The sequence below is a fragment of the Rhagoletis pomonella genome, unplaced genomic scaffold (assembly GCF_013731165.1).
Source record: "Rhagoletis pomonella isolate Grant_MI unplaced genomic scaffold, Rhpom_1.0 Rhpom_scaffold_00003, whole genome shotgun sequence".
In the NCBI taxonomy this organism is placed as follows: Eukaryota; Metazoa; Arthropoda; class Insecta; order Diptera; family Tephritidae; genus Rhagoletis; species Rhagoletis pomonella.
The window spans coordinates 68,220,085-68,234,290 of NW_023458557.1; the positions used below are offsets into that span (position 1 = coordinate 68,220,085).

The 14,206-nt window shown below is 35.5% G+C and overlaps 1 protein-coding gene across 1 annotated transcript; it reads right to left on the reverse strand.

The window, feature by feature from the left end:
* Positions 1-2,395: 2,395 nt before the first annotated feature.
* On the reverse strand, positions 2,396-9,825 carry LOC118735404 (heterogeneous nuclear ribonucleoprotein 27C). The gene is given in 5 exon segments (XM_036465125.1): positions 2,396-5,564; positions 5,566-5,868; positions 6,159-6,668; positions 6,737-7,027; positions 9,611-9,825. Coding segments are annotated over 3 exon segments (1,272 nt in total). The 5' UTR covers positions 6,654-6,668; positions 6,737-7,027; positions 9,611-9,825; the 3' UTR covers positions 2,396-5,090.
* Between the last annotated feature and the right edge of the window lie 4,381 nt (positions 9,826-14,206).

Sequence of the window (14,206 nt, forward strand, 5' to 3'; positions counted from 1 at the left end):
GTGTGCTTTTTGAACACTCCATGCGAATTAATCGCATCGCTTTCGACCGAAGCAATGTTTTGATAAAAAACCAAATAGTTTTGAAAGCTAATGGTTATTCCCTTTCACGGAAAAATACTGCTATTGACCCATAACTACTCCTTGACCTTAAAAAAATTGGTAAAATTGTGTTCTTAGAAAAAAACATGCAAAATCCACCGGTTTTGTTCCAAAAAAAATTTTTTGATGTTTTATTACACTAATATTATAGATTTTGAGGCGAGAAACACGATTCCACTGTTTAGAAATCGAAAAAAATTGTAACACCTTAATTAAAGAAATGCATTTTTGATTGCATTTTTTCTAATTTGCATGCAGCTGTGCATCCTTCTCACAATTTTATATCACTCGGATAACAAGTAAGCTGTAGTGCTATTCAAGATCTTTAATTTGAGCCAAGGTAGAAGTCTCTAGGTACGAAAAGTTATGTTTATTAATATGTATATCCCTAATTTAATGCGGAAACTTATAAATTTTAAGAAAAGACCTACATTTTGCAGCGAAGAAAAACAAAAACAAAACACACGAGACAGAGAACTGTCAAATCGAATTAAGAATGTGCCCGTGGGAATGGGGTAATTTGCGATCGTAATTGGGAGAGCGAACAAAGTAATTCAGGATGCCGTGGGAAAATGGTACAATTCTCTAATCGTTCTCGAGTCGTTGGCGAAGTTAGACAACTACATTAGAATTCGATTCGAGGACGATTAGAGAAACAACGCAAATTCAAATAAATGTATATAAACGATATTAAGTTCAAATAATTCATTATTATTTTATTGCAAATACATTTAATACAAATTTTACAAACAAAGCGTTTTATTGAATAAAGCAGAACAGCAGTTTTAAATTCACATTCGAATCCCATTAGAGATCAACATTGGAATTCGATTAGAAAATTAATCAGCCCTATCGCTAATGCCGTGTGAATAAACTGTTCCCATAATTTAACACGCAAAACAAAAACAAATTGGGAAAAATCGTTTTTGCTTTACTTTATATTTTTTGGCAATATTTGTCCACGTGAAACGTGAACGTTTCAGATTAGAGAATGTTGCTAGTTCTCCAATTCATTCTCTAATCGATACCTAACCTCAATGTTTGCTGTGAAGAATGTGCCCGTGGGAATAGGGCAATTCGCGATCGTAATTGGGGGAGCGGACAAAGTAGTTCAGTAGTTTTTCAGTTTTTCTCCACAAATTAAGTGAAACAAATTGGCTTTATCGCGATAATTTTTTTGATCCGTAACTGATTGCAACTTTCAAAATATTGTCTATTAACTTTTTCAACGCCAATCTTGCACTGAATACTCGAATTTCGATATTATATTCGAACAAACGTAAATGGTCTCATTCGAATTTTATTAACGGCTTTTAAATTTTGAATTCTTCCCATACGTTAATAACCCTTAGGCCTTAGAGAATGGACTGTATTTTACTTGAAAAGTCTTAAAAATAAATACCCTTGACTGGCAAGCAATATCACCCAACAAAAAAAAAAGTTGTTTCTAATAGCTCTCGCCATGAAAAACCATTTCTCATAGAAATACAGTCGCCGTTCGGAGTCGGCGTAAAACTAGATGCCCCTCCTCTTTGTGTCACAACATCAAGGCGGACGCCACAAATCGGAGAAGAAGCTCGGCTAAACATTAACTATGGGTAAGCGCCAATCTATTATTATTATTATTAATATGGTTGAATCTACAACAAACACCCCAAAAATCGACATGACACCACGGAAAGCCTGAAATTTTGCACAAAACTGCACTTTATCCTCTTTTTCTGATGACCTGTAAAATATTTCTGTGCTATTTATACTTTTTATTTACCAATGTTGATAATAATTTTAGTTAATTTTCGCACTTTCATCACATCATAAATATGCTGTCATGCTGTAGTAAGCAGAACACGAAATTCCTCGAAAGCTATCCGGTACTCATAAGTTTTCTCGTTATAGTACACAACTAGTAGAGTCGAGAATATTTCATTCCCGGTGCATATTTTACTACAAACTAAACCATTGGAACTACGGCATTTCCATCAATTATAGTTTAGAAATAAGAGACTGATGCCTTGGTTTGGTGAATTTCTGAAACACCGTGTCTGCAGAACGTATACCTTGGAGTTATTTCACAGTTAGGGCGCGCAAATACACTAATTGGAGACGCCACCCAAACACACTTGATATACCAAACAAATCTTTACCCGCTGTACACGAAAATGAAAGAAGCAGAAAATGAAAGCCTGACAATAATCTTAGTCCCTTTAGTATAATCTATTATGATTTGGTAAAATAAATGTGGCATTGTTTTTTTCGCATGAAAGCCCATGAACGAAAATGATCTTAAACGCTTATATTATTAGCAAAATTCACCTCATTTTATTTTGTAACCGACAATATTGCTAACTGAATACGAAGAAAGCATAACAATGCAGCAATTATGTATTAAAAGTAAAACATAACGATATGCCTGAAGCAACGCTCATTCATTTTACCTATGTATGTTTGCTTACCGCCTCATCTTGTGTTTGGTTGAAAAGTATTTCATTTAATTACGATATTTGATAATAAGTATGTATGCATGTATTTAAATATATATGTAGTATATATACTAATATATGTATGTATATATTTATATATTCAATTAAAATTTAAACTTTAAAATTTATAGTAAATCATAATCATTAAAGAAATTGTTTTACAATTAACAGTCAGTGTTGGTTTTGTGTTTAATCCTCTTTACGTTACGTTACGTTTACTTTAACTTTGCATCAAGTGGTTGCTTGCTTTTTAATTTAGTTTTACGTTAAAATTTTATGCTAGCGTACATTAAATTTAGACTTGTTTCATTTGTAATTGTAATTTAGCATTCGTTCTATCAAATATGTAATCTTATTTTGTTTTGTTATATTATCATTATATTACGATTAATTTTACATAGATTTAAATGTATGTGGTAGATAATAAATTGAATTCTTTTTTGTATTCTCCATTTAAATGTAATTTAGTTATGTATGTATGCTTTTAAAGTATGTGTGTGTTTACAGTAATTTATTGTTATTGTATGGTATTTATATTAAATTTAATAATTACGTCAGGTTTCTTGTTATAATATTCTATTAGCATTTATTTTTTGTTTTTTTTCGACCTTTTTCTTATTTCTGAGGCTCGCATCGGTGATATTTGCGAACACTGGCTACCACCATTTTGCTTCCCGTTTATAAAATATTAGAATCTGTATTTTTTAGCTTAAATCTTTTAACATCTATTTTTGTCGTAAGCATACTATTAATGCATGTGAACTGGGTTCCACAGATAACAAAAAAGGCATTTTTTCGGTGCTCACAAAAAGGAGATAAACTCAAAGTATGTTCATATCGGACACGGTATACATATGTACATATGTATTTTTTAGACGTATCATGTATAAAACTGGTTAATTTCAGCGATGGAGAGTGCGAAGTTACTGAGGCTATGGCGATTATTAACAATTTAAACCGATTCATTCTTCCACACAGTCGTATTTCTCGCATGGACCATGGAGTCCACCCTCAAAGCCAAATTTGCAGTTCTTTGAATGTGATCACTACTATCTCTGTTCATTTGAATTTTTCGCAGTCACCGTCCTGTAGTAAGTTGTAGTTGTAATTATCGTAGTAATAGCTATAAACTATATATAGGCTACATCATTTACTTGATGACATATACTATTTCTAAATTAAAACATTCCGTTTATTTACTCTTATCAACTTCAAATGTAATTTTTTGTTCATTTTCTCTTTTTTTGTCCTTTTGGTTGTTTAAATTTTGATAAATTATTGTATGTAAACTATATCTGTAGGTAAATATATATGTATCTATATATATTGGCTTATTAATTCACTATTACTACACATAATTCTTGTTGTCTCTTCATAGGGTTATAAAGTGAATTTATGTGTTTTTACATCTTGTTTTTCACCTATTCAAAATTTTTCTCATTTACATTCATCAAAATTAAGATAGCAATGCGTATATGTATTATTAAAATATTTTTATGTAATTTACTATTATTTTTATTATAATTTTAGTTGTAACTAAAGTTCAAACCATAAATGTAATCATAAGTTATGTATGTATGTATGTTGGTATACAATGTATGCACAAAATAAAAATTTTAAATGAATTTTAACAATACTATTACCTTGAGATTATGAAAAAAGAAATCAACTGGAACTGCCAGCTAGGTTAGACTGTAGTGTCTTAAATGCGGCAAACGCGCAGATGTGCAACGAATTTATATAGATCAACAAACTTCCTAACATAGAGAACTAAAAGTAATTATTACTGGGGAGTGAGATAAAACAACTCCTTAAACACTAATAGCTTATTCAAATGATTAGGTACAACTTATAACACGTTAAGTATAAATGTATTCCCGAAAAATATGCATCTAAATTATTGTATTGTGCCTAAAAGCGAGTTATTTTTGGGCATTCATTCATTAACTCATGCAAAAATAAATAACTCATAATTAATTCAAAATAATGTCGCTACCACATAAGCCCATTTCTCTACAGTCACGCATGTCCGTATTGCTGTGCCAGTTGATTCATTCTATCAAATTTATTCTAGATTAATGCGAACAGTTTACGGTTTGTTCTCTAAATTTCCTTTTTTTTCAAAATATGAATTTACTTTTTGCTTGTGATTTTTTAAGCTAGTATTTAAGTTAAGTTTGTGTCTGTGTATAATGGATGGTAGCAGTGTTTTATGTATGTATGTTGAGTGCCTAATGCTTCTCGCTTTTTTATGCCTTCACATATTTGTATGTTCTTTGTCCTTTTTCCTCAATATAAGTAATGTATGTATATAAACATTATATTTAGTATTTGTTTATGTAGTATATATATATAGTTAGTAATTAATTTCAACAACTGAACTGAATGAATAGACGCTAAGCTTAAACATTAATCTTACTTCACACCACGCAATGAGCGAAATACAACGTTCACTTGTTCGGTAAGGACGCTGGTGTTCGGACGCGTTATGTGTGTGTCGACTAATGCGCCTTAAACTGCCTGCGAGGCAGCGTATGGTGGCTGTGTAGCATTATCATTTCCATACGCTGACCGCGGTCCGGCGCCATAATTCGAGGCACCGCCGTCTTGTTTTCCATAGTTGCTATAGTCATAGTCATAACCAGAGCCATAACCGCCGTAGTCATATTCTGAACCCGATTTTGATGCCGAGTTACCCGGACCAGTCCGTGGCATGCCGCCTACAGGGCCGGTAGTTGAGGGGCCTCCGGCTCCCCATGTTTGAGCGCGCGAATACATATCAGTAGCGCTTCCGGCAGCAGCTCCTGGTGCTCCTGTCGGACCAGCCGAATTCGGGGGTATGTTCCATGAATTCCAGCTGCCACCGCCTGAAGGACCAGATGGTCCACCAGTTGATGTCGAATTATACATATCGTAGCCGCCATAACCTTGGGTTTGTTGAGGACCAGCAGCATAATTAGACCATTGTGGAGGTGGTCCTTGGGGGGCCAGGTGGAGCACCCCAGCCCTGGTAAGAACCAGGGCCACTATTACCGTACCCGTAGCCTTGCTGCTGAGGTGAAGTTCCCCAGCCCTGGTAGCCAGGCATCATATTAGGGGCACCAATTGGCATATTAAGTGGTGGACCTCCCATTTGGCCGTTCTGACCCTGCATCATATTGATTGGTGCATGATGGGGTCCCCAGTGGTTGCACTCGTTGCCAAGCTTGCCATAACCGCCGCTAACGTTGCTATTGTTAGCGCTTTGGCCGCCAGATCCATCTCGAGGTTCCGCCTTTTTAATTTCCACCTAAGAAAAAATAAATATTTATAAGTCATTTTGAAATACTGAATCCACACCTCCTACTTATTGTGTAGCAACTTAAAGTTAAGCTTAAAATTTAGAAAGAAATAAAGAAATAAATAGTAAAAAGTAAGTTAATCAAATAAAACGGCCTAAAACGGCTAAAATCATTTTAAAAATTATAAATTATATTAAGTACATTTTTTGAATCTACATCAATCTCAGTTGAACCACTTGATATTTTGTGGACAAGCAAGTCCTGTCTTTCATTTATGATTTATTTTTTGAAAACTCACCTGTTTACCATTAAGATTGATGTAGCGTTCATTAGTGACATGCTCCACCGACGACTCCTCCTCAAACGACAAAAAACCGAAGCCACGAGATTTTTTCTTCTCTTGATCATACATAATGACTACTTCAGTTACTTTGCCATAGCGTCCAAAGAAAGTACGCAAATCCGTCTCAGTAACATTGGATGGTAAACCGCCAAGGAAAACTTTGTAACCGCCTCCTTTCTTAGGCTTTTGCAACGTACGAGGATTGCATGGTTTTGGATCAATCGTGCGTCCGTCAAGTGTATGCGGTCCACTCTGTAGCACATGGCTCACATTTGCCGGATCCGCAAATGTTACAAAGCCAAAACCACGAGAACGACCACTCTCGTTGTTCTTCATTACCACACAATCAATGATCTCTCCAAAACGGCAGAAATAACGTGACAGGTTTTCCTGTGTCGTCTCCCATGAGAGACCGCCAACAAACAGTTTTCCCCTCTCATCTTCCTCCATGATCTTCTGCGGACTCTTTTTTTTTTAATAAAAGCAACAAATCAACGATAATGTCAATAATACAAAAAAAAAATAGCACTTACGGTTGCTGTTGTTGAAATCGTTTTTAAGCCGTTACTTTTTTTGCGTCTGCAAAGTTCTTGTTACTATCGCTGTTTTTTATGTCGCCGCTTATGGTATTTTTAACACTTTTGTTTCTCTTGTGTAGGTTGGCTAGTTGATTTTGTAGTTTTTTAGCATTAAGGTTTTTTAAGCAAATTATAGCTAGCTTAAAGTGAAGAAACTCGGACTTCTTAAGGGGTTTGCAATTGCTATGTCCACACTTTGGATTTTTAGCTTAGAAAACCAAAGCCACGACGCCAACACGTAACTTTCTGTTATATTTTTTAAAAGCGCAGACGATGAATTGTTAACATGAAAATATAAGGAAATAGTTTTTATGTATAAAATTTTTGCACCTATAAACTTAATATTTATTTCAAAATTTTCTTTTGTCTATTTAAAAATATTATAATTATTTACTTCTAGTTTTACTCACTAAAACAACAGCGAAGGGTGTATAATAAAAAAAAAATTAGAATTCAAACGGGGAATTCTCTAGTATAGGGTAACAACCCCTAAAAAAACTCGGGTGGGGTACCAAACGACGCGTTTCGGTCCCCCTATTAACAATCTGAAGGGGGAGGGCTAATATTATTAACCATGTAAAAGTTATAATCAAAAAACTTTTTTAAATTTCGTTGTTTTCTATGAGCAATTACCACGTCAAAAATGCACTAAATCATCAGTTTCCACTTTTAGAACACTATTGAAACGTCTCCGGTTATTGTTTTATGCAAACAAAATCATTTATTCACTTTTATTTTATATATTTCGTTAATAAAACAGAGTAAACAAACTTTGCGCCTGCCAAAATTATTATAACCTCAAATCGCTGGTATTGCCACTTTATTTCACATTTCATTTGCACTATTACACTCAGTTTACACTATACACTTCTTCTTTTTTTACTTTCACCTAAATAAATTATTCTAACCAAAATATAATAGCAAATCTCGCTATACCATGGCAGCGCTACTTTTATGGTTTACAGTTATTTATCGAAGTATTTATTTTTATGGGAAGAGCGCCGCAGGCGAAAATTTTTAATAAAAAATCGCAAGATTTTTTATCAAAAATTTTCATTATTTATCAAAGTATTGATTTTTGCGGGAAAAGCGCCGCAGGCGAAATTTTTTAACAAAAAATCGCGCGATTTTTTATTAAAAATTTTCATTATTTATCGAAGTATTGATTTTTATGGAAAAAGCGCCCCAGTCGAAAATTTGTAATAAAAAATCGCGCGACTATTTATCGATTTATATATTAAATTAAAGAAGATACCGAAAAGCATTGAACACTGCACACACCTTGTAAGGAAAAGTGAATTATTACGAAATACTAATACAGTGGCAGCACTATAGCTATTTTGGAATCTCGCGTTTCAGTTCGCAAAGATTGTCAACTTCCTTTTAATAACAAAATAATCTATCCTAGGTTGATAAAAATATGTGTTTGTTTAATAATTAAGTTAAATTATATATTTTAATAGTGTTTAAAAAGTGAGAACAGGTGATTTAGTGAATTTTTGTTGGGGTAATTGCCCCTACAAAACAACGAAATTTAACAAACGTTTTTTTTTATTATAACTTTTAAATGGTTAATAATATTAGCTCTCCCCTCATAATTGTTAATAGGACCTTTTTTAGGGGTTGTTACCCTATACTAGAGAATTACCTTCAAACGCTTGAACTATGCACTATACGTGTATACATTATTGAAAATAATCCAAAAACTTGGTTCTATCCCATCCTTCCGCAACAAAACAAAAAATGTTAAATCTTAAAAGCAACAAAAGATTTTTAATTTGGCAATACCAGGTACGCGAATAAATAAACGTACCTGCTCCCAAATATTCACCTCAACTATGGTTATTCACCATAAGCGGCATTTCTATCCAAAAACAAAATGGAAGTCGCGTGAATGCTTTATTAAAAAATGCCTTTCATGCCGCAGAAAGTTTGCATAACCACAATAAAATTTCAGGTCCATAACAAAAAATTCACATTGAATGAATGGGTTATTGTTAAATACAAACTCCCCAAATCCTATATCGCCACATTTACAAGTTATAACCTAAAAATTAAATCGACATTTAGCTTTGTCACAAAATGGGGCAAACACATACATACTTGCCCATGTATAAATTACACAAACGCGTGTATACATACGCAAAGTACAATGAATGAAATGCCTATGAAAACCCTTGAAAGATTCGACATTACACCGGTCGGCCCACATGTCCACTTCAACTTCTTTCTATTCCGATATTTAAAATACCAATATATTTTAGCTACACATTTTTATTTGCTTTTCTCTTATATATATTGCGTGCACATATTTATATACAATTATTGTATATACATATGTACATACATGTGTAAATGGCCGACTCGGACTACGATTTGTGCCATGTATACACGGTATACATATTTGTAAATGAGGATGTGTGAATCGTGTGGATGTACATAGTACTTTTATGTATAGAATAAAATGAGGAATTTTTCACTTTCCACAAAAGTCTCTAGCCCCAAGTACTATGCGAAAAGACAATTTTTGCATTCTGCCTGATATTCAAGGATGTAGGTATATTAAGCCAAAGCGGACTTATTGTTACACTTTTTAGACTACAGAAATTATATATCGTTTTTGTGGCGTTCATATTGGTCAGCGCCATGGTAGTTCCTGCATACGTCACTCCAAGCACTTTTACAGAACACTGTTTTGCCTAAACCAAAATCGAAAAATTGGCTCAGAGGGTCGTCCGCCAGCTACCTACCAGCTTGCTACTTTTCACAAAATTCCGACACCCGAGAGCGTTACATAAAGTCCTTAAATCATTAAAATTTTATTCTCACCGTTTCCGCCAAGTGTTCGTCTGCGAGAATCTCAATATATCCGCACTGCAAATTCACTAAATTTAAGTTTTTTCCTTAAAAAACTAGCTTATAATTAATTGTATGATTTGATGCATACGATTATAACCTAACTTAAAAAAATGATTTCGACAAACTGAAACGCTGCATGCAGGAGGTGAGTTTTTCCTGTACTGAACTGTGGTGAAACAGTCTTCGTCGCAGAGTACAATGACTGCTTGTCCAGTATTTACCTATATATCCATCCCTTTTTTTCGCATGCGTTGAATAGATCGGCAGTATTCTGCCACGTTTTATTATTGAAAATTTTCCCTCCACAAATCGGTTCAATATTCCTTGGTTCCAGCGAAAGTGTCAAGCATTAACCCTCTTGGAGACCCAACCATTTTGAAGTAGAATTCTCATAAAGCTGAAATTAGTCGAAAACGCAGAACATATACTTAAACGCAGTCTGTATACGCAGAATTTTGTCGATTACTGGAGCCCTCAGTGTTGCTTATTACACTGTTGCCACTCATCAATGCCTTTTCATAAACTTACCCTTTCAACTACAATTTTTCGAATTATAATAGATTTTAGCTAAATATAAACTACTTAGTATTCAACAAAAACCTTATTCAATAGTAAATTTCAAATATTTTAAACATATTTTGAATAGGAACTTATAACTTATTTACCATCTGTAAAACTGACGACAACCATCTAAAGAAGGAGAAATCAGCTGACACGGAAAAATCTAAAGTCCGCAGATTTCTGCGCTACGGGCTACAACTACAAAAAAATTCTGCGGTGTTGAGTTTTCATTTACATGGCGCTTTGGTAAGACAGATCGTGTCAGCTGACTCGGGTTTACGTACCGGTAGGTTTACGTTCTTGACTAATTTCAGCTTAAGCCATTTCTCATTTCGTTAACTTTGAAGTTATACGATGTTCCATGCGGGGATTTTTAGGCAATTTTAGAGGCGATTAGCTGGATCAAAAGTTGGCTGCACCCCAACTTCATTGGAAGCGATTTGTTGAAAGGCCGTTCACACCCCGCGATTTTTGCTTTCAACTAAAAGTTGCCTGTAAAATTTCGTCATGCGAGCACCGTATGGGCTCGTCACACGGTCAGTAATTGTAACGATATTTGGACCGCGATCCATATTGATGGAATTTTCGACTTTTCATGCAGAAACATACAATTTAATTGAGTTGCAGATATTATTAAAACTGAATATATAAAATATTCTTGACGGTCATCGTGGTATACCTTTTACATCTTGCGCTTTGCTGGCAAAGTTATAAATGTCACGCAAGGCCACAAAGTTTTATCCGGCATCAGCTTTAAGAACTTGATTTCAAGTTGGTCACATTTACTGATTGTCAAAACTCATTTGAAGTGACTGCTGTGACGCAGGCTGCACGTAACTTGGAGGTTACACGTATCAAGAACTTGAAAGCAAGTTGCAATACGCTCACACTTTTTACTAACACAATCGTACTTTTACAACTAGAACGTCGACTTGATATCGATTTTTCCTTACAAGTCGTAAGGCAACTTGAAAGCCAAGTCAAACAGCAGATAACAGATGGCATTCAGTAAGCGGTCTCTAGTCACTAATAGTGACTGTTGGTGGTGAACTTGCATTTTGAGCCAATTTACACTACGACTTTTCACCCTGCGTTTTTGACACGTTCCCTTTTAAAAAAGTCTTCGAAAATCCTCGTGCATTTAAACGATGACTTTTTCTTTGCGGCGTTTCTTGCGTATTTTTGACATTTAAGCGTAAAATTTTCTTTCGTCAACTCTTTCGTCCTAATTTTTAAAGCGGAGCGAATCGCGAACGCAAAGCAAAAATACGAAAAAGTGAACTCGATAAAAGCGAAACGTCAAAAAAAACCTCTCGATTTCGCTCACCGTGCGTGCTTGCCTACCACGCTGACTTCGCTACACTTCTTGCCTACAAGCTCGACACGCATGACTTTCCACCCAGGGTGAAAAGTCATCGTGTAAATTGGCTCTTTGAGACTATTTGGTATTCAATACGCTGTCTCACGTCTCTAGTTAAAAAAAAGTAACTAATTTGTCAGCTGGCTAAGAGCCGGTCACAAAAATAGAAGTATGGAGGAAAAACTTATTTCTTTCCATTTTGTTAAAAAAAAAAACGCGAAAATGAAGCGAGGAAATTTGTTCAGCAAGAATTTCATTAGGAAATAAACCAAAATGCTTTAATATCATACAAACGCTAATTAACCTTAATTTATTTGTTCATAAGTTGTACAAATTAAGACTGTTTTAACATTTGTGTAGCACTAGGTAGTGCATTCCACAGCACCACTGCACTAACAAAGAAAATGCGGGATGAGACCTTTGACTTGTGTAAATGAATAATAAGGTTGCAGGTACGAGAAGATACGGCAAATTTTAACTTCGTAAATAGATACATCGGAGTACGGGAGTTGCCTGTGTTTACTTTCACCACACATTTTTGGTGCACTTTTTGTGACTCTCTTTCTGATTACTCAAATCGTCTCAAGTCACAATAATAGTCACTAATTGATAATCTCAAATTTAGTGACTTGAGATGAGACTGAATTACTGAATTCCAGGGTTAATCTGTTCCCGTACTTAGGAATTTAGTTAATAATAGCCAGGGAGATATTACTGCAGGTATTATAAATATGTGTACGGGAACAAGGCGAGAATTTTAAGTTGCCTTCACGACGGCATCTTGAAAGTAAAATTTACTATCCAGTTGCGTGCAGTCTGCGTCGCAGCTGCCCAGTTCTTCATCGTGTAACCGCACTCTATTTTGATAGTCAGTTTTACTTGAACGTCGACTTGATATAAATTTTTCCTTTCAAGTCGTGAGGTGACTTGAAAGTCAAGTCAAACAGATGGGGCTGGGGCTCTATTCTGTAACTGTGAGAAAATGTAGTGTACACCGAGTGCAAAACTACTACAAAAGAATAACGTGTACATTGTAATTCTTAACCAAATTTTCGTGATTTGCTTTTGAAGTTACATATATTCGTTTCAATTATTTCAAATGGAGCTCTTTGGAGAATTTATTTCTATTAAAAATCTTAAAAATAGTGATTTTGTTTACTTGTCGGGCTGTATTTTTTCATACGGATATACACTGGATCCTTGGCTAAAAACTTCTGTGGTAAAACAACTGTCCCCCTACGTCTCCCTTCTGTGCTATCTAAAGTCAAAGAGTAAGTTCCTTCAAAAGGGATTTCCAGCAGAAATGATCAATGTCTGGCTATTAAGAGAATCGATGCTCAAATAATTAAAAAGTTATAGGTCTGACCTTTAATTAGATAAGAATTACGTAACTATCTGAGACCCTCGTCATCCGTGATTCCAACAATTCAAATACTTATAAAAAACGGGGTGCATGCGCCAAAAGAAACAAATATTTTTAAAGTGGTATAAAGTCATCTTCGAAAAAAGAATAAAATTAACTACTACTGAAAAAAGTTGTTTGAATAAAAGACGAGCTCGTGTAATAACAAATTCTTTAAAAACATAGTTCTTTACCGCGGTACGCGTATTCATTACATATTATAAGTTATTTTATTAAATAAATCCAAATGGAAAGTCAAGGAGACTCATGCGGAGAATTCAATTGCCACAAGTGCAACGAAAAGGATAACAGCCGTATGGTACAATGTGACCAGTGCGACAAGTGGTAATATTTCGCCTGTGTCGGGGTTAACAGCGGAATAGAAGACGAGAGCTGGCATTGCGCCAAATGCAATCCGCAAACTTCCACCGCAACTACAAGTGCTGCAGCTCCCCCGAACAAAGAACGCAGCGAAATGATACCAATACCTAGTTCACATTTCTTGCAATCAACATCATCACCTGCACAGGAAGCAGCGCCTTAAAATCCATGGAGCACCGATGGCGGTTACGCTGGGACAGCTACACATACGAGTGGTCCCAACCCATTGGTTACCACACCGCTGCACCTGCCGGCATCAGCTTCCGCAGCAAATTTGCCATTTTGCAAATTTTTGAAACAGTAGACCGCAACGTGCCAAATGCGAAAGAGTTAGAGCTACGTCTAGCCATGTTAGAAGAAGAGAGCCAGCTAAATCAAAGTTGTCTGGAGAAAAAATATGTTATTCTATCACATTCGCAAGGAACTTTGGCATCGAGTATTCATGGCACCGACATAAGGACTGCCCCAACACCTGCGCAAATAATTGAGAATTTGATCGAAAAGGTGAAAAGGGCTCCACCTATAAAAGAGAGGCTAGATAGCCTCCTAGACTATGCGCTCTGCGTGCGTAACGTATACTCCACAATGGAATCCTGCCGCATGGGGGCTTATATGAATAACCCTACTCTAGTGAAAGATTTGGTGGATAAGTTGCCAAACAACCACAAGCTTGCTTGGGCTATGCATCCGAAAGGACAACACGAGCCAATAGTAAAAATATTTAGTGACTTGCTCTATGCACTTGCTGAAGCGGCGTGTAAAGCAGTCGGATACACTACTCCGTAAAGAGGCGGGATTGTCAACACGCACATGCAAACATCCAATGCACAACGAGATGTCACCTGTAGTCACTATAAAGCTG